General features: G+C 47.8%; 1 protein-coding gene across 6 annotated transcripts in view; it reads left to right on the forward strand.

The window, feature by feature from the left end:
* SPATA20 (spermatogenesis associated 20) overlaps nt 1-19,653 on the forward strand; it is a 50,346-nt gene that overhangs the window by 24,115 nt on the left and 6,578 nt on the right. For all 6 annotated transcript variants that reach the window (XM_077327950.1, XM_077327948.1, XM_077327953.1 and 3 more), the window contains exons 11-15: nt 3,152-3,344; nt 5,015-5,183; nt 6,458-6,666; nt 8,975-9,174; nt 12,771-12,851. In XM_077327950.1, coding sequence (XP_077184065.1) covers nt 3,152-3,344; nt 5,015-5,183; nt 6,458-6,666; nt 8,975-9,174; nt 12,771-12,851 — 852 coding nt within the window. The remainder of the gene's footprint in view (nt 1-3,151; nt 3,345-5,014; nt 5,184-6,457; nt 6,667-8,974; nt 9,175-12,770; nt 12,852-19,653) is intronic.

Consider the following 19,653-nt stretch of genomic DNA (forward strand, 5'->3'; position numbering starts at 1 on the left):
ATCCATAAGGACACATGATGTCAGGAACTGGTCCTCCTCAGCCCTGCCCTGCCCCTGCATTTGATCTCACTTGAGGCCCCTGGAACATGCCTGGTTTCTTTGGCTCCTGTGCTCCCACAGTTTGATATATGGAAGCAAGAGGGGGCTGCTGGATCCAGCTGCCAGGTCCTCTGCCAGGAGACAGCTGACACTTCAAGCTCCTTGGCTGTGCAGAGAACCTGCAGCTGGATCCTTTGGCTTCTCTGCCTCTGTTCTTCCTGACTCCTGCCCATCCTGCTTGCTTGTTTTCTGCCAGTTTGTCCTTAGTTTGCCCCCAATTCTGCTATATATTTATCATAGGGCAGAGTTACAGAAAGGAAATGTATGAAATCTGTAGCCAAGTAGGTACAACAAAGTTATGCAGGCAGTTTGGATAACCCCAATTCTGCTAAGCAAACCTCATCCTAGTTTGCCCCTAGAACCATCTGTACACCGCCCGTGGCGCCGCGGGCGCCACGGACTAAATAAAACAGTAAGGGGTTCTGGGGCGGGATGTGTCCGGGATGAGGAAGGGTCCGGATTGGACCCTTCCTCATGACAGACAACCGGAGGGACCAAACGGCAGGCGCGAAGCGCCTGCCGATTGGTCCCTCCGATTCCCAGCCCCAGCAACTTGCTCCCGGCCTGACGTGGTGAGAGGCGCGAAGCGTCTCTCACCGCGTCAGGCCGGCCCCAAGGAAGCCCCCGCCGCAAACACAACACAAGACTCCAGCCGCCGAGAAGCTGCAGAAAAAAAAAAAACACCCCCGGAGGAGCCTTTCGCTGCTAGCGCGACGAGAGGCAGCAGAAAAAAAAAACCCTGTAGGAGCTCCAAGCCGCCGCGCCGACGAGAGGCAGCAGAAAAAAAAAACCCTGTAGGAGCTCCAAGCCGCCGCGCCGACGAGAGCTAGCAGAAAAAAAAAACCCTGCAGGAGCCTTTCACAGCTCCAAGCAGCAGAAAAAAAACCCCGGAAGGAGCCTTTCACAGCTCCAAGCAGCAGAAAAAAAAACCCTGTAGGAGCCTTTCGCAGATCCAAGCAGCAGAACAAAAAACCCTGTAGGAGCCTTTCGCAGATCCAAGCAGCAGAAAACAAAACCCTGAAGGAGCCTTTCCCAGCTCCAAGCAGCAGCTCCCTGTAGGAGCTCCAAGCCGGCACGCCCACGAGAGCTAGCAGAAAAAAAAAACCCTGCAGGAGCCTTTCACAGATCCAAGCAGCAGAAAAAAAACCCCGGAAGGAGCCTTTCGCAGATCCAAGCAACAGAAAACAAAACCCTGTAGGAGCCTTTCCCAGCTCCAAGCAGCAGAAAACAAAAAAACCCTGTCGGAGCCTTTCACAGCTCCACGCAGCAGAAAAAAAAACACCTCCTGGTGTCCCCTGGGTCCTAGCGCCCATTGCATTCCTGGTTGCAATGGGCTTTCTTGCTAGTAGAATCATAAAAATGGGAGCGACCTTCAGGGCCATCTAATCCAGCCCCCTGCAAAACGCAGGAAACTCACAACTGGAGGCCTCACTTCAAGAAGGACGTAGATAAAATTGAAAAGGTTCAGAGGAGAGCGACGAGGATGATCTGGGGCCAAGGGACCAAGCCCTATGAAGATAGGTTGAGGGACTTGGGAATGTTCAGCCTGGAGAAAAGGAGGTTGAGAAGGGACATGATAGCCCTCTTTAAGTATTTGAAAGGTTGTCACTTGGAGGAGGGCAGGATGCTGTTTCTGTTGGCTGCAGAGGAGAGGACACGCAGTAATGGGTTTAAACTTCAAGTACAACGATATAGGCTAGATATCAGGAAAAAAATTTTCACAGTCAGTAGTTCAGCAGTGGAATAGGCTGCCTAAGGAGGTGGTGAGCTCCCCCTCACTGGCAGTCTTCAAGCAAAGGTTGGATACATACTTTTCTTGGATGCTTTAGGATGCTTAGGGCTGATCCTGCGTTGAGCAGGGGGTTGGACTAGATGGCCTGTATGGCCCCTTCCAACTCTATGATTCTATGATTCTATGATTCTATGATTCTAACTACCTGCCTACCACCGTGACCCCAGTTTCATGTCCAGATGATGCCCCCCCACAAACCAGAATCCCTGGTCAGTATGGTCTGAAGGAAATTAGCCTTCTGACCCCTATGCTACATAGCTTTAGACAAGCTGTTCTTTCCCTCAGCTGCCATCTGCAGTCCTGGCCTACCTCACATGTCTGTGGGTATGATTACAAAGTCATGAACAAGGCGCAATTTGAATACGGAAAGTGTTATGTAAGGATTATTACAAGAATTGGGAAAGATGTGTGCCCAAAAGAATCCAAGTCTAGTTATACTTTCAAAACCCTCAGTTGCCAGAGGAACAATTTTGAGAGTCGGGCCCATGCAGTCTCCCCTCGACACAAGCAGTCCTTTCAGGGAAGATTCCTGGAGTCTGTGAGTCACATCTGCACATTTGTTGTACCAAAATGGAAGGTTTTCAGAAAAAGAGAGGTTCTTTGACAAAGCTAAGAGTTTCCCGCTGAGGCCCCCAGTTAGTGGAAAGAAATGTCTGCTGAGGAAAACTAATGGAGACTGGACTTCAGAACTAACTGGAGAAAATACTTTGATCAGACTGAGGTAGCCTTCACAAGGGCTTGGGGTTGCAGAGGGAACATAGGGCCATGACAGGAGAGTTCTCCAGTAATGATCTCACAGCAGTGTGGTGATGGAGATTTTGAAGCAGCTGTTTCCTCATGCAACCTACCTGGCCCTTGATGGCCCTTAAGGGGTTTCCCCAAATGGGAGGAAATTAATGTTTTAATGTATTTTTAAATTTGTTAAATATTTATTGAGTGATATGACCATATGTGATCCTGTCAAACTGTCCCCCCTCCCCCAAATGGCCAATTATGGCCTTGAATGGCTGGGAAGGGGGGGGGGTTCCCAGGTGGGCATCTACACAGCTATGCCTCTCAAATATGTTCTGCACAATCGTGCCACTTCTGGGGTTTCTTGAAGCCTGAAGATGGTTTCAGGGTTTCAGTGGTTAAAAAAGTTGAGAAAGGCTGATCTAGATTTACTACAATCCTTGTCGTAGGCTCCTAGGGAAGTGGGGATGTGAGCCTGGATGAGTATTCTTTCCAATCTTGTTTGCTGATGTTGAGTATTTGTTTTAGGACCCTCACAATGAACTGAAAGGAAAAAATGTCCTCATAGTTCAGTATTCCCTGGAACTTACAGCTGCTAGGTTTGGACTGGAATTGGCACAGCTGAAGGCATTGCTTGCTGAGAGCAGGGACAAGCTCTATATGGCACGTGGGCAGCGGCCACGGCCTCATCTGGACACCAAGATGCTTGCGTCCTGGAATGGTAAGCATTCTCTGTCGGTATTTTTGCACTGTGCTCAATGAGGCCTAATGCAGCTTGATGCAGGTGGGTGGCTGCATTGGGTCTGAAGCAGCAGAACAAAGTTTGAGTCCAGTGGCCCCTTTAAGACCAAAAACTTTGTCTTAAAAGTGCCATTGAACTTGATGCATCTGTGTGAAAGCATATGAAAGTATAATCTGTATATGAAAGTATATGAAAGTATAACCTGTAACTCTCTGGGAAGATTCAAATGAGTAAGCCGTGTTGGTCTGAAGTAGCACAATAAAATCAGAGTCCAGCAGCACCTTTAATACCAACAAAGATTTATTCAATATTGTTTCTTTGGGAAGATGGTATTCTAGTAGGTTTCCCCCATAACGAGTGAAGCAATAACTAGTAGGCAATCAGTCAGTAGCATCTTATCAAATCCATGTTTTCTCTTTCTGTCTTGAGGTAAGTGTTGTCTGGGGGGTAAACGGTAATGACTGGGGAAGGCACTGGCAAACCACCCTGTATTGAGTCTGCCATGAAAACGCTGGAGGGCGTCACCCCAAGGGTCAGACATGACTCGGTGCTTGCACAGGGGATACCTTTACCTTTAAGTGTTGTCCAGGTAATAAAGCAGTGAGGAATCATTTCTAATTGTGGAGGAACAACCTTTGATGCAACCAAAATAGTCTAATGGTTGATGTCTCTCTCCCCATCTTGCCTTTCTCCAAGCTTACAAAATTACAATTTTCTGAAAATATTCTCTTGTTTATCAGCAGGGGGCAGCAGAATCTTTCTCTTATTTTCCTTGCAGAGGACTTGGGAGTGTCTTCCTTAACTGCTACTGTTATGTTACTGTGGTTTTTTCACATTATTTCAGCACATGAGGGCACTAAAGTCCTTTATAGAATGAAGTTATATGAAAATATAATGGGAGAAACTGTCGACACATGCCTGTCTCCTGAGAGAATGCCTGTGTTCAGAAAATCATTCCAGAATTCATGGGGTTTTCTTTTAGAAATGAGTGTGGCTCACAAGTGTAATGATTAAAGCTATAAAGTCTGTTTTGTTATGGCTAAATGCTGACAGTTGCCAAGGGGCAGCTTCCACACCATGTACCCATTTGGTCTGCATTGTTCTGACAAGTGAAGAGAAACATTTTAGAACTCTCCTGGACAGCCCTGAAAGTATGGCAGAATTCTTCTCACGGCAGAGTACTATGGCCCAGATAATAGGCTAATCAAATGATTCCATGTGCCTTGGGGGGGGGGGGAAAGGGGGCTAGAGTTCTCCCAGAATTACAGCCCATCTCTAGACCACAGAGGTCATTTCCCCTGGACAAAATGGCAGTGGTGGAGGGTAGACTTATGGAATCGCATACCCACAGAGCTCCCTCCTCAAATACAGGAATTTCCCAAGCCAGAGTTGGCAACTTTTCTTTGTGGTAAGTTGTTGCTTGGTAAATGGTGGTCTGTATTAATCTTTCATAAGCAGCCATTTTAATGAGAATTGGCTGGGCATCATTCCAACTCTGTCGGAAGCTGTGAATGGCTTCTGACCTGTTTTCTGACTGTGCTGAAATGTCAGGAGAAATGAGTTTCTCATAGAACACTTAAGGGTGTCAAACTGAGCGCTGGCTGGTGCCATTCTTAGAATGTGACCGTGTGCCCTTTCCCCCCTCCCAGGGCTGATGATTTCTGGCTTTGCTCAGAGTGGAACCATCTTGGGCAAGAAGGAGTATGTTGACCGTGCGGCTTCTGCCGCTAACTTCTTGCGGAGCCACATGTTCAATACCAGCTCTGGAAAGCTTCTCAGGAGCTGCTACCAGGGATCAGACAACTCAGTGGACCAGAGGTGAGTGATGGTGGTTGTCCCACTGTGATGCCACTCTTTGAGTTGATATATTTGTGCAAGAAGGCGATAAATGGATGGGGGAAACCAGGAGCATTCTTTTGCCCTCCAAGTGGCACCTAGCAAAGATTCAGGAGACAGTGGAGACAGCGAATGTGTCCTTTGGGCAACAACATTCACTTCTAGCTTACTGTGGCCCATTCCACCAGCCTCTTGGGCTCTGCCCTCATTTCTCACCCACCTCCTACCTTAAAATTCCAAATGCTGCAATTTGAACAATAAGAATCCCCCAAAATCAATCTCGACAACTTTTGCATAACATATGTAATTGATTTCAGAAAAAGCACTGAGAGACAATGATCTGAGAGCTTTATGGTGCATGGTTAATAGATTCTGGCTGGGGCAGCCTTCCTCGCTCCACGGCAAAACTCCTCCCTCCTTCCCCATAATGTTACTGGCTGTGGATTGTATCCTGAATATGTAGTGAAGTGGGTGACCCTGTAAGAGATGTCTCTCTTTTCTCTCCCCTTGTGTGAGGCCTGGCTCATGGAGGGGGGCAGTGAAAAGCTGGGGGGAGAGCACAAATGAGAATGGAGATGGGTGTTTAATTTTAAAACTTGGTTTACTTTCCAAGCAGCAGCAGCAGCCTTTCCCTGGTTTAACTCCATGAGTAGAAGACTTCTCCTCTGTGACATGAGGGTGGCAACTTCCGTAGGGCATGAAACACTGTTGTTTTTCTTTAGTGTGTCCCCCTCCCCCAATGCAGGGAAGAATAGATTGTTTCTCAGCCATTTGTTTGCTTAGACTCAGGGAACAGATAGGGATTTGTTCTCCAGCTGGAAGGCAGAAGACCTGATACTGTTTTTCCTGAAGTGCCCAGGCTGTCTCTTCTGGGCCTCCCAGGGGAAACAGCAGTAAAATACTGCTGCAAGGCCCAGTTTTAATTTAACATCAGACTCCTGGGCATTCAGCAGTAGTTTCTAGTGTGAACTGGCAATCCCCTGCAAGTGCGAACACATCCTTGTTCTGGTATCCCATTCTCACCCCATTCTCACAGTGGACAAAAGCAAAAGTACCAAATAATTACTTTGCCAATACTACCTTCTCCCTTCCTCCCCTTCAGTTCTACGCCAGGGGAAATAGTGCAGGAGTGGCTTCATCCATCTGCAGTGCCAATCATACTGATGATCAATCAATCGATCATATTGACTAGCATCCAAAGCTCTGGACTGTGACCGCCTTTCTGTGTGATTTTGCTCCTCTGTGCTCCTCTGCAGTTCTGTCCCCATCTATGGGTTTCTGGAAGACTATGTCTTTGTTATCCAAGCATTCTTCGACCTGTATGAGGCCTCCCTGGACCCCAGGTGGCTGGAGTGGGCTGTGCAGCTCCAGCAGAAGCAAGATGAACTTTTCTGGGATCCAAAGGGCTTCGCTTACTTCTCTACCGAGGCCGCTGACCCTTCCTTGCTCCTCCGCATAAAGGATGGTAAGTGTCTGTCCGTGACCTTCTACCTGAGGGCCTGTTCCTCTAAGCAATGATTTGAACGGGGAACCAGCTGGAAATGGTTTTTCAGGTTGTGCAAGGCTTGCAAGCAAGGATTCACACGTCTAGTCCTGCAGTAGTGGACTACCTTTTTGGAGCAGGGACCTTGGTTCTGTAACCACTGTTTGTTGCAGTCAGGGAATACGTGCCTACTGAACATACTAGCCTGTGGCCAGCCAAGACTCACGTGGAGTAGTGGCAGTGTGGGTGGGGAGGTGACAGGGGAAGGGGCCAAATCACCCCCTCCTTCTGTCAGAGCTCCACTTAAGAAACGGAGCGGAATGACTCGGCCCTCTTCCACCACCTCCTTGTAGCCTCCCCTGTTATGTGGCCCCAGGGATACATTTTTCCAGGACTGGAAATGACTACTGAGAGAAAGGGAATGCCAGGAAGACCTGCCAGTGACTTTGACTGATGGTTCGCAAACCCCTACTTACCCCACTCTGCTGTTCCTGACAGTCCACTGACCAGCCGGAACAGAATTTGGGTCAGTTCAGTGAGCTGCAGCATGAGGCAGAAGTTGGGAAAGTTATGCTCGATGAAGTCTGTCGCTTGTTGGATACACCCCAGTGCAGTAGCATCTTGTTTCCGAATTTGCCTTTACCTTAATTTTGAAATGTCAGTGTTCACAACAATCTGTGCAGAGATTATCAGCCTTAAGAGTGAGGTGTGGAAAGGCAGATGTTCTGGCTTGGCTATAAGATGGGAAAACATCAGGAAAGAAGGGAAGCAGGGTGGGGGGATGCTCAAGATGCTGCTGCTGTTTCCGCACCAGTCTTCTTTCCAGACCTGGGTCCAAGTGTCCATCTTTCCTTTCAACTTGCTGGTTCATTTGCAAGTGGCAATTCTTTTATTCTGTCTCATCTGAATTTTTCTGCAGTTTCATACTTGGTAAATCTACAAGGGGCTGCTAGAAAAAAATGCCATGAATAGGATTTTCCTCCTGATTTCATGGAGGAAAGTAATCAAAACAAAAGCATTTGTAAATGGATTCACCCAGTGAAGGGCAGTCACCCACCTTTCTCAGCCATGTGGAAGATTTCCATATCTTTGCTACTGTTTAGAACTGTTTGACCAAATTAAGGGCTGGCCTCAATTTGATAGCCTTGAACAGCAATCCTAAAAAAACTGCCATGGGAATAAGCTACACAGAATAAAATGGTGCTCATGGAGCTCCATGTAATGAGGCTTACTGCTGAGTAAACCTCCCAAATTTTGCTCCTTTGGCCTTTTATTACTGCCCAGCATCTGGGATTTGAATATGTGTTGAGCCATTTGTGAAAGAAGTCAAATTCTAGTTGGAAAAAGTAGATCCATGCAAAGTGTGATGAGAGGGAGAACTTCATGCATCCTTTTGCTTTAGGATGCTTAGGGCTAATCCTGCGTTGAGCAGGGGGTTGGACTAGATGGCCTGTATGGCCCCTTCCAACTCTATGATTCTATGATTCTTTTATAGACTGATGGGGAGTGTGACTTTCCCTGTAACTATCTTGATTGTTGGGCACAAGCTCATGCTTAGCATTGATAAGGTGTGTGTATATATAGTGTGGACAAGATTGGTACCAGTATGGAAATGTCAGCCTGCCCTTTCACAGTATTCCCAGGGCCTTTCTGTACTTGATATTGCTTCATGGCTATCTCCTGAGACTTCTACCATGTGCCTCTCCTCAAGGGGATATTTGCTGAATCTACAGTCCCAACTCATTTTCCAGATTCCAGTCTTTAGATGTCAAGGCACAGAGGCATGAATCAGATGAGCACCTCTTTTGGCTGAGTGTATGAGTGTGCCAGTCTTTGGGTGCATGTGTGCCTCATTGTTCAGCCTTTACTTGCACATTTGTGAGATGGCCTCCCTTCTACATGATGTCGTCATATTCACATTCTACATGCTGGCAGTGGACCCGTGGACCTGCCAAAATCAGATGGCAGCTGAGGTGCTCTGATGTCATAGGGGCAGGCCATCCAAGGGGCAAATGGCGGAGAGTGGTGGAGTATGGGAGAGATTACCATTTGAAACCCAAGCTCCTTGAGCACCATTTCTCATTTTTAGTTAGGTCAGGTGAAATGTCGCCCAAATGCTCTTAATAGGCACAATCTGGATATAAATCCAGTTGGAAGGTTTCAGAGCATTTAGCTAGAAAGCCATTGGCTGCAGGCGGAGGATGCTTAATGGTTGAGTTAACAAGAACTGGCTGAGATGAAGCAGTGCTTCTTGGGTAGCTGCTGAACTGTCATTTCCCTCTCCTTATAGACCAAGATGGTGCAGAGCCCAGCCCCAACTCTGTTGCGGTCACCAACTTGCTCCGGGCAGCCAGTTACACAGGCCACAAGGAATGGGTGAAGAAAGCGGGGCAGATCTTGGCTGCCTTCTCAGAGAGGCTCCTGAAGATCCCCGTGGTCCTCCCGGAGATGGCCCGAGCCACTGCAGCCACCCATCTGACTCTCAAACAGGTATTTGGGGCGGGAAAGGCATGTGAGCTCTCCACTGGAGGCCAGCATCCCTAGGCGGTTAAGCACTAGTAGATCAGCAGAGGTTTAGTTTCTTAAATCTCTTTGCCATCTTGTGAGCATCACTAGCAAGGCACACTTGGGTGGATCCTCCTGTTTTCTGCTTGTTTCTTTCAGCCTTCATTTTATTTATTATTGGGTTTGTATTCGTCCCTCACAGAGTCTTGGGGTGGCTGGTTTATGGTAAACCTAAAGTAGAATAAAATAGGTAAAATTTGAATAGGGTAAAATAGGGTAAAATATCTGTGCAGCTTCTCCATGAAAACAGCAGCCATCTCCACTCCATTGGTCCCAGCATGGCAAATTGCACAACTCGGAGGTGGGGGGGGGGGGGGGGATGAAAAATTCTTACCCCAGAATAGAGGGGACAATGCACACTGTTACATCTGTACGTGTGATTCAGTGTAGACACAGTAAGTATATGTAGAGAAAGGCCCAGTAATAACTGCCTGGCTCTGGCTTGGTGGAAGAACTCCATTTTACAGGCCCTGCGGAACTGCTGGAGTTCATCTCACTTGGGGGCTCATTTTATCTCTTTGAGGCCAGGGACCACCATCCTGTTTGCATTGGCCAAGTGTCATGCTTGTTGGGCGGCGTACTCAGATAGGGGGGCCCTTAGATACCCTGGACCCAGACCATGGATGACCTTAAAAATCAATACCAGCACCTTTAACCTAATCCAGAATTCTGCTGGGAGCTAATGTAGCTTCTGAAGAATCGGTATTATATGAACTGAGGGGAGGGGCCATGGCTCAGTGGTAGATCATCTGCTTTGCGTGCAGAAGGTTGTGTGAACACAAGAAGCTGTATTGTCTGTTCTGACTGGCAGTGACTCATAATGCCTTTTAATTGCTGGGGACTGAGCCTGGGACCTTCCACATTGAAATAAGGTGCGCAGTGCTAAGGCACAACCCAAGTTCAGGCCTCTACAACTCTAGTTAAAAGGATCAGGTGGTAGGTTCCTCTACTGAAGACTCTCTTGAGCTGGTGCCAGATAGTGCAGAAGGTTAAAGCACTTGGTCAGTTTAAGACTGCTCCTAGTGTCTAATTTGCTAGAACTTAGTACGGTTCTCTGTTGCAAGGGCTCAACATGGGTGCTTTGCAAGCTTTAGGGTCCCACAATTCCCTCCACTGGATTAATTTCTTGAAGCATTTTGTGTTTTTTGTCACTCCTTTGTGTGAGGGTGGCCCTGGTACAGGCAGTCCAGGATAAGCATCCTGATACACAGATCCTGCCTTGGAGCACCACCTGGTCTTGACTGGTCTTGGGGCACTGGAGGCCACTTCTTAATGGCCTGAAATTAAGGGCCATCCGTACACTTACCACTGCAGCCTCCTGTGGCTCCCCAAAGCAGTTTTCAGAGCTAGGGTTCCTTGACCATCTTCTGCAGCCTGAGGATTCAGCTTCGCCTAGCCTGGGCTGCCAAGGTTCTGTACCCTGTTCCAAGCAGAGCCGGTGGAAAACCATGGGAGTTCCTGCCTGCCTAGCAGCAAGTGGGATTGCCAAGAGCCCTTCATCCTCAGCTTTCTGCTCCAAAATCTAATTAGGGAGCCTGTTCTCTGCCCTCAGTACTCCCCCTGTCTAAATGCCAGTGGCAGCTCACAGTTTGGCAGCAGCATGAAAGAAAAAAAAAAGATGGGCAGATAGAAAACATTTCTTTGCATTGGCTAGAAAGCATTTCTTTGTTTCTCCAGGATATACTTTGTGCCTAATCTGTTGTCAGTGGAGAACATTAGGCATGTCTTTGATAGCTGTTTTATTGTTTACTGTGACTTTTAAAAATGCATTATTGACGTAATTTATATACTGCCCATTCCAGCGAGCCAGCTCAGGGAGGTGTACATCATTTTAAACGTAGAGTAGAACAATGAAGTTTAGTTAAAATGAAATAATGATGATTAAAATATTTTTTAAAAAACAGTCAGCAATTTAAACAAATCAGATCGCTGCATCAGATCTCAACATTCCCAGGATGAATTGCTATTTTGCTCTCCCAGACTAGTCTCCAGTTAGGTGCATCTCTGATGATAGGGGGGCCCAGTGGCCCTAACCAAAAGCCTGGCAGAAGAGCTCTGTCTTACAGGCCCTGTGGAAATGTGCCAGCTCTGTCAGGGTCCAGATTTGTTCTAAGAGCTCATTTCACCAAGTGGGAGCCAGAACAGATATGTCCTGGCTCTGGTTGAGGCCAGGCATACTTCCTTGGGGCTAGTGACCACCAATGGGTTGGAATTAACAGAGTGAAGTGCTCTTGGAGTGGGTATAGACAGAGAGTCGGTCTCTCAGATATGCGGGGCCAGGACTGCAAATGGAAACTTGATCCAGAATTCAACTGGATGCCAGTACAGTTGCCTAAGTGCAGCTGGATATTGGCCCTTCATGATGCTCCTGTGAGGACTCTGGGCACTGGATTCAAGACCAGTTGCCATTTCTGGAACAAGGATAAGGGTAGGTCCTTAGAGCGAGTTACAGAAGTCCAGACTGAAGGTGACTGTCGCATGGTTAACTGTGGCTAGGTGAGCCAGCGTCAAGCAGGGCGCTAGGAGTTTGGCTTGGCGGAGGTGAAAAAACACTTGCCATGCTACTTTTGTGATCTTCTGCTCCATAGATAGGGAGGCGTCAAAGATCACACCCATATTTCTGGCTGAGTGTGCAACTGACGGTTGCACCTCATCCGGACAGGGCAAGCACGTTTCCTCACTTGGACCTTTCTTACCCAGCTGCAGAACCGCCATCAGTTGTAAAGACTGGCAGGAGGAGGTTGCCTATAATTTACATCTGCATAAGAGTAGTGCAGTGATTTCTCTACTACAGAGGGTATAATGTGATGGAGAAGGGAAGGAAGAAAGCAGTACCTTGGCCTTATGTCTGGCTCTTCCTAACAAGAGTGCATGGGATCCCTCAAATATTTTGTTCCATCAGTTGAAAAGTGCATCCCAGAAATGTTGCAGGGCCCTTAAGCCTCCATATATCCATGGGACCACCTTTCCCACTATGTCCTCCAGAGAGCATTAAGATCTAGTCAGCAGACCTTGCTCAGAATCCCTGGCCTTAAAGAGATCAGGTTGGCCTCAACCAGCTAGGCCTGGTTTGGTGGAACGCTCTGCCAACCGAGATCAGAGCTGTGTGAGACCTCAGGCAGTTCCACAGGGCTTGTAAGACAGAACTATTCTGCCAGCCCTTTGGTTGAAGCCCAAAAGCATCTCATCCATTGACCTTCCATCTCATCCGTTGGCCTTCCACCAACAAAATCAATGATCCTCCCTTCCTTTTCCCATGATAGGAAGAGTGGGAAGTGTGTTTAAGTCTTATTTTAATAGCTGTGATATAATTTATTTATTTTTAAGTTCTATTTACAATTTTATATTGAGAGTCCTTTCTTGGTGGAAAGAATGTGGAATGGATTTTTGCTTCACTGCTTGAGGATCCAAGATGGTGCATTTTGCTGAAATGTCTCAGTTGAGGATTTTTCTCAGCACATTTTGCTTTTTAGGAAAGATTCAAAGCACATCCTTACTCTGTTTTGTCCCCTTCTGGACAGATTGTTATTTGTGGTGATCCATCCAGAGAAGACACTAGAGATTTGCTGCGCTGTGTTTACACTACCTATACTCCAAACCGGGTAAGAACCACCACTGAACAGCTGCCTCCTCCTCCTCCTCCTCCTCCTCCTCACAAAGTCAGGGTCTGCTAAAGGAGAGGCCCAGAAGGGCCAGGCCCATCAAACAGCAGGCCCATCCTACCTAGTCCAGGGCTGATGAGCAAAAAGGCACCAAGGGTTGATTTCTGCTGAGGAGCAGGTGGTGTAGAGTCATTGGTATTTGTTATTTCTGACTATGTTATATGCTTAGGTCGTTCCATGTACTATCCCACGATATTATATGTAAACCACACTGAGCCGTATGGGAGGACAGTATAAAAAGCCATTAATTAATTAATTGCCAGGCAGTCCAGAAGGATTCATCGCAGGAAACAGGCAGAAGTCAAGATGTGGAGTTTTGCTCACGGATCATTTCCCAAAGAGCTGGGGGTTGGGGGAGGCTGTATAGCATACAGAGCAGGGTAAAGCAAGAGGACAGGGGAGGCTGGAAACAGGAAACAGAGCCCAGAGATTGAGGGTTAGTAGACACAGCTAGCCATTTAAAGAAGACCACAGCAAGGCAGACACATTTAGAGTCATTATTGATGACCAGTTCTATGAATGTTACACTTTTTGGGCTCAAGACTAGCAGGAGAGTGAGCAACCAGATGTTATGTTGAAGATGGCTTCTCAGAAACACTCCCGGTCTGTGCACTTGCAAATGCATGCGTGAGATGCAAAACCTCTCCTGAGAGAGGGAGTCTCTTCATTGCTATGGCGTACTTATTTAATCTTGGTTGCCGACAGAGCTGGTTTAGAGCAGCTGCCTTGATCAAGTACTTTGGTAAAAACCTGCACCAACATTTGATATTCTTCAGCAAGGAAGGCTAGAGAATGTGACCATGCTATATTGTACAGAATTAGCGGTTTCACAGAGTGACTTTGATGTACTAGTACTGGGAGAATTTGTTTGCTGTGGAATTTAGTTTTCTTTTGGATTTCTGGCAGGCTATGAAATGGTGTCCAGTTAGGGGTGGCTCCTGAACCAAGCTGGAAGTTCCCCCAACTAAACTGGCCAGTTTGGATCCCCCTTCCTGGGGATGGGGATTGCCCAGGAATGGGTAAATGTCTGATAGCCATTTAACTCTTAAGTTCTACTTCCCCTCACTTTGAACTGGGGAGGAGCAAAATGGATTTATCTAATGGCTCACAGTAACTTAAACCTAACAGGAGGGAGACAGGAGGCAAGTCAAATAGACTCATGAGCACCTAGTCTATGGCATTCATTAGCTTACTTTGATTTGTATTCCCATCCAAACAAGCACCCTGTCTTGAAGTAGACTTACCCTGTTACAGTTCTTACTTGCGGTGCCGTGCTTGGTGCAGCGGTTAAGTGTGGTGGTCTCTAATCTAGAGAACTGAGTTTGATTCCCCACTCCTCTCCCTGCTGCCAGCTGGGTGACCTTGGACCAGTCCCCGTTTTCTCAGCCTCACCTATTTCACAGGAAGAGAAAGTGAAAAATGCAGATCTTATTGGGTGAGGCTCTGCTTATGGCAATGCTAACAACAGCTGATTTTCCCTGGCCCTTTTCCTGGGAGACACATTGCTTCGCCAGTTGCCACTGTGGAACACGCATGTTTCAACCCTGGGCTCCCGGCACACCCTCCCTGGGGGCAGCCAATTGTGGTAGTTGCGGATACTTTGCCCAGCTGTCCTCCTTCAGTTGCATGTGAGGCTGGATGCATAAATTGACCCAGGCTCTGTGTGGAAATGTCTTGTCTCCCTTTCTGTGTGAATGGATTAGATGACAGCAGGAAGAATGTGGACTGTAAAGTATATTTAACTCCTCGTGAGACTGAGTGGGTGAGAGCTGTGGTTTACAAGCCGTAGGAGCTTATAGGCTCTTCCATCTGATATCAGTTTGAGTGTCTCCTGATTTGTCAGTTTCTCTCTCTGTGCTTCAATTTTACTAGCATGCTAATTTCCTGTGTCCCAAAAAATAAAAATAAAATGCAACCCCCCCCCCCCTCCCCAGAGATTCAAATTCTTTTGAAGAAAGCTTCATACTGGCAACTCAGAAGGAGGGCCTGGCTTTGTGGGACCGGGCAAGTCGGGGGCAATCTGTGGGCCGACACCCGCCTGCACGGTAGTGATGGAAACGGAAGTCCTTCATCCTCTCCTTGCGCTTCCCTTTTGGATATTCAACACTGACTGTGCAGAATTGCATCTGTCCGGCTGATCTGTTTCTCTTTTGAGTTGGGAAATTTATACGCTGTCTCTCCGGAAACCTGCCCAAGGTGGATTGTCTCCTCCCCCACCCCCCTTCTCTTGTTCCTGCTATACATTGGCTTGGCTGATTGGATTGGATGTTTCCTGCCGTTTTTTAGTTTGTTTTTAGAAATTACTGCTGTTTTCAAGGTGTCATTAGCAGTGGCAGCTGCTAAACAGGAATAGTTAACTCAACAGTAAGTGCTACTGAATCCTCCATACTGGGGGGTCCTGTGGGTATGATTCTCCCTGGGGCCACTCTGGTATCTTCAGTGAGCGTGCACCTTAGGAGCTTGGAGCTCTTTCCTGCCTCCTTGAATATAATCCCTAGAGTTTGACTGTTTGGTCAGTTCTGGTTGCTGTCTGCGCAAAGGAGGCCAGAAATTCCTCCCCTCCCCGTTTTTTTTGTCCTGTTTGTGGGGACTTGATGCTGCTGCTGTCAAGGTTTCCAGCTTTTGCTGGCAGCAGAGTGCCACACACCCTGTGGTGGGTGGAGCCGGGGGAAAGAACAGATTTGGTCCTCTGGCATCTCTGCCATGTGGGTGGAGAGGCAGGGGCCATCTGAGCAGGGTACCCAGGCACAATGGCCCCCTCCCTCTTGCTAACAAGGTGGCAGCCGGCTCTCTTGGCAGCTGTCACATTTATTAGGCAGCCTCCAACTTCCCTGTGATTGACGCTTGCTTGCTTGAGATGGTGACAAAACAAATCAGGGAAGGGGAGCGAGAGAGACAGTTGTGGCCCTCTGGACTGTGTCCTCTCTGACAAGAGCAACTTTCCACCAAAATACGAGGAGCCTTATACTCTAGAAGAAGAAGAGCTGGCTTTTTGTACCCTGCTTTTTACTACCCAAAGAAGTTTCAAAGCAGCTTACAGTCGTCTACCCTTCTTCTCCCCGCAACAGGTACCCTGTGAGGCTGAGAGACCTTTGAGAGAATTGTGACTGGCTCAAGCTCACCCAGCCATGGTGGGAATCAACCCTGATTCTCCAGATTAGAGGCCACCGCTCTTAACCACTACACCAAACTGGTTCATTCTAGTCAGGGGGATGCCTGACCTACCCACATTTTAAAAATGAACATATCTTGAAAGGCACTATCAGATATTCTTATTCTCAACCAAAGCAATACGCAGAGGTCTTCTCATAGCATAGCTGGCTCTTTGGCTTAACATCTCAGCATCTTGGTACTCCTGTACAGGCTCCTGCGCTGTGCCAAGGGCTTTTAACTTCTTTCCAAAGTGTGTTGAGGGGAACGTGATGGCTGCCTTGAGGCTCAGATCTTGGAAACATGCTCCATTGCTCGACATTTTGTCCTTCAGGCCCAGGGAGACTGCAGACAGGCCAAATCAATCCCTCTTGAGAGATGTGGACCAGGCTGCTTCTAAGGATGTTGTTGTCCAGTTGTACATTTTTTTCTTCTCTGCTTCAGCCTAATTTCCCTCACAAGGCTGTTGAGAGCATTAAGCGGGAGAGTCCGCTATTCGCCTCGCCCTGAGCTCTGCACACAAAGAGCAAGATAGGAAAACGAGGGAGAGAGAATTGAGGTGGCCCTCAGAGAGCAATATCAACCAGTCCTCAGGAGCTCAGCTGTAAGAAAAGCAGGGGCTGGAGCAGCTGCTCCCTGGAGTGAATCTCAGGCTTATAAACCTCCATTTGTTTTAAGGAGTTTGATCATCGGATGTCTCCCATGTTTTGTCCCTCATTGCCCTGTTTTGTAGCTGTAGCTCAGTGAACAGTCCTTCCTCACTCTGCTCTATCTCCATCTCTTTGCCTTCTCGTGGAAGGATTAAAGGCAGTGACCCACTTTGCAGCCCGGTTGGTTGGCAGCAGGGAGCCGAGCCTGCTGGTGCCAGTGTTAATAAATTACTCTCTTCCCAACAGCTGTATCAGCTTTTGTTCTTTACAACTTCTCTGTGTTCTGGGAGGGGCCCCAAATAGATGATGAACCAGCAGAGAAGGCATGGAGAAGAGAGCATGATCAAATCAAACAGCATGGAAATTAAATTCTATTCTCACAGTTTAATTCAATTTCTTCTAACTGCAGCAAAGAGCTTTGGGAGGAAAAACAGTGAATGTTTGGTTTTTGAAAAAGAGAGAGGCGTTCACTGACGCATCCTAGGCATGGTTGGGAATTCAGGAGGGGAGAAGGTGCTGATGTTGGGCAGGTGATGGCAACTCCTTGTCCATGGAACACAAAAAGGAAGAAGGAGAGGGAACGAAATGTCAGGTCCTCTAAAGCGGGAGTTGTCACCCCCGGTCCGCAGCCTTGGTACCGGGCCTGCTTCTTCCCCCCCCCCCCACACACACACATAGCGAGAAGCGTGCGTGTTTGCGCCCTCCGGCAGGGCACTGCCACACATGCGTGGCACCTTCGTACGCACATTTGCACCCTGCTGGCGGGCACAAACACGCATGCACGGCAGCTCCGTGCATGCACGGCAGCTCCATACATGTGCGGAAGCTCCGTACATGCGCAGAAGCTCCATACAGGCGCGTTTGCGTGGCGTTGCCGCGCATGCACGGCGCCTGGGCCGCCGGTTCTCCCTCACCCCCGGAAGCAGTCCTCAACCAGGAAAAGGTTGGGGACTGCTGCTCTAAAGAAGGGGTAGTCAACCTGTGGTCCTCCAGATGTTCATGGACTACAATTTCCATGAGCCCCTGCCAGCATTTGCTCGCAGGGGCTGATGAGAATTGTAGTCCATGAACATCTGGAGGGCCACAGGTTGACTACCCCTGCTCTAAAGGGTCTTCCTTGCCTCCTGGGACTTTTTGAAGTATGATTTGCCACTGGCATCAACTCTTCCTCTGGCTGAATGCACCATGACATATTGATTCCACCTGCTGGATATTTAGAGGAGCAGTAACCCACCCACACCCCCAACATATCTCAGAGTGTTTGCATAAGGGATTTGTCCCTCCTCTCCTCTCCCCTCCCCTCAGGAAAGGGAAGACAAAGCAAAAGCTTCAATCAGCGAATTCACGTTGTTACCTGGATCCTCAATGAGCCATCAAATTACACATGGCACTGAAGTGCACCGACATAAATCGCGATTGCACATGGGATGTGATCAGCTCTTGAAATGTGGACTATGACAATTAGCTTACACAGTTCTTTTTCTGCAAAAGAAGCTTCTCCTAGCAAATGCTGGCAGGGGCTCATGGGAATTGTAGTCCATGGACATCTGGAGGGCCGCAGTTTGACTACCCCTGGTCTACACGGTGCAAGTGTGCTAGCCAGGAAAGCCACTTGGTTGCTCTTTGTCATGCAAGTACCTCTGACTAGTTTAGATCCTAAACTAGTAGTCCTAATCAGTGGATGGTTAGACTTTTGTAGCTAAAGAGACTGAGGGCAAAGAAGGCTACAGGAAGGCATCTACATGAGGTGCATGGAGGGATGGACCAGAACTAAAGGGATGAAATTAATCCAAAAGAAATTCCGTCTAAAGATCCGAAAGAAGTTCCTGACAGCTAGAGCGGTTTCTCAGTGGAACGGCTTCCTCGGGAGGTGGTGGGTTCTCCATCTGTAGACATTTTTAAACAGAGGCTGGATAACCATCTGACAGAGAGGCTGATTCTGTGAAGGCTTAAGGGGGTGGCAGGTTACAGTGGATGAGCGATAGGGTTGTGAGTGTCCTGCATAGTGCAGGGTCTAGATGACCCAGAAGGTCCCTTCCAACTCTATGATTCTATGCATTTTATATTACCTCCAGGAAAGGTCCTGCATTCAAACTAGAGACCTCTGTAGATAGAGGTTTTGGACCTGGTGGTGGGTGCCAAACTGGTGGCTTGAGATAAGAAACATCCACCTTTCTACAAAACTGCACGGTAAATCTCTTCACTCTATTGTCCATCACCATGACCTGAAAAAGAATATAATAATGTCTAAAGAGGCAAAGAACACTTGAGAAGGCTGCTAACAGAACAGGATGCAAGTAGTCTCCCCAGTTGCATGCCCTCAGCTCTCATCAGAAGCAGAAGATGACCTTGGAAACTACAGAGACCATGAACTCCATTTTCTAGTCTGTGCAAGTCACTTGGTGTCAGTGTCAGGGAAGCCAGCACTAAGTAATAGCACAGGGAAGGCTAGAACTAGGCCACAGATTCCTTTTGGAAAAGAGCAAACTAGTTCTAAGTAAAGGCTTGCCTCAGAATGGGTTTCCAGGTTATGTTCACACTTCACAAACCCACCCCATGTTTGGCCTCTTCACAGTTGACTTCATGTTGCCAAAATTATATGATCAAGGGAAAGGCAGCCATTGGTTGTTAGTAAGGGGTTAGATTCCCTCCCATTTTATATTAAGTATATTCATTTGCAAACTTGCTGCCATCTTGGACTCATCCTCATGTCTTCAGAAGACAGCTGCTGCTTCTCTGCACAGTCTGGTGGGATAGTATGATTTGTAGCAGTGAAGTGGTGAGTGGTGGGGGACACTTAGAAACACAGGAACATTGAGCTGGAAGGGATTTCAAGGGTTATCTAGGCCAGGATCCTGTACATTGCAGGAAATTCACAGCTTCCTCCTCCCCCACTCCACCTGTGACCTCCGCTGTATGCCAAGAAGAAGGCAAAAATCCTC

The sequence above is a fragment of the Paroedura picta genome, chromosome 3 (genome assembly GCF_049243985.1).
Source record: "Paroedura picta isolate Pp20150507F chromosome 3, Ppicta_v3.0, whole genome shotgun sequence".
Lineage (NCBI taxonomy): Eukaryota > Metazoa > Chordata > Lepidosauria > Squamata > Gekkonidae > Paroedura > Paroedura picta.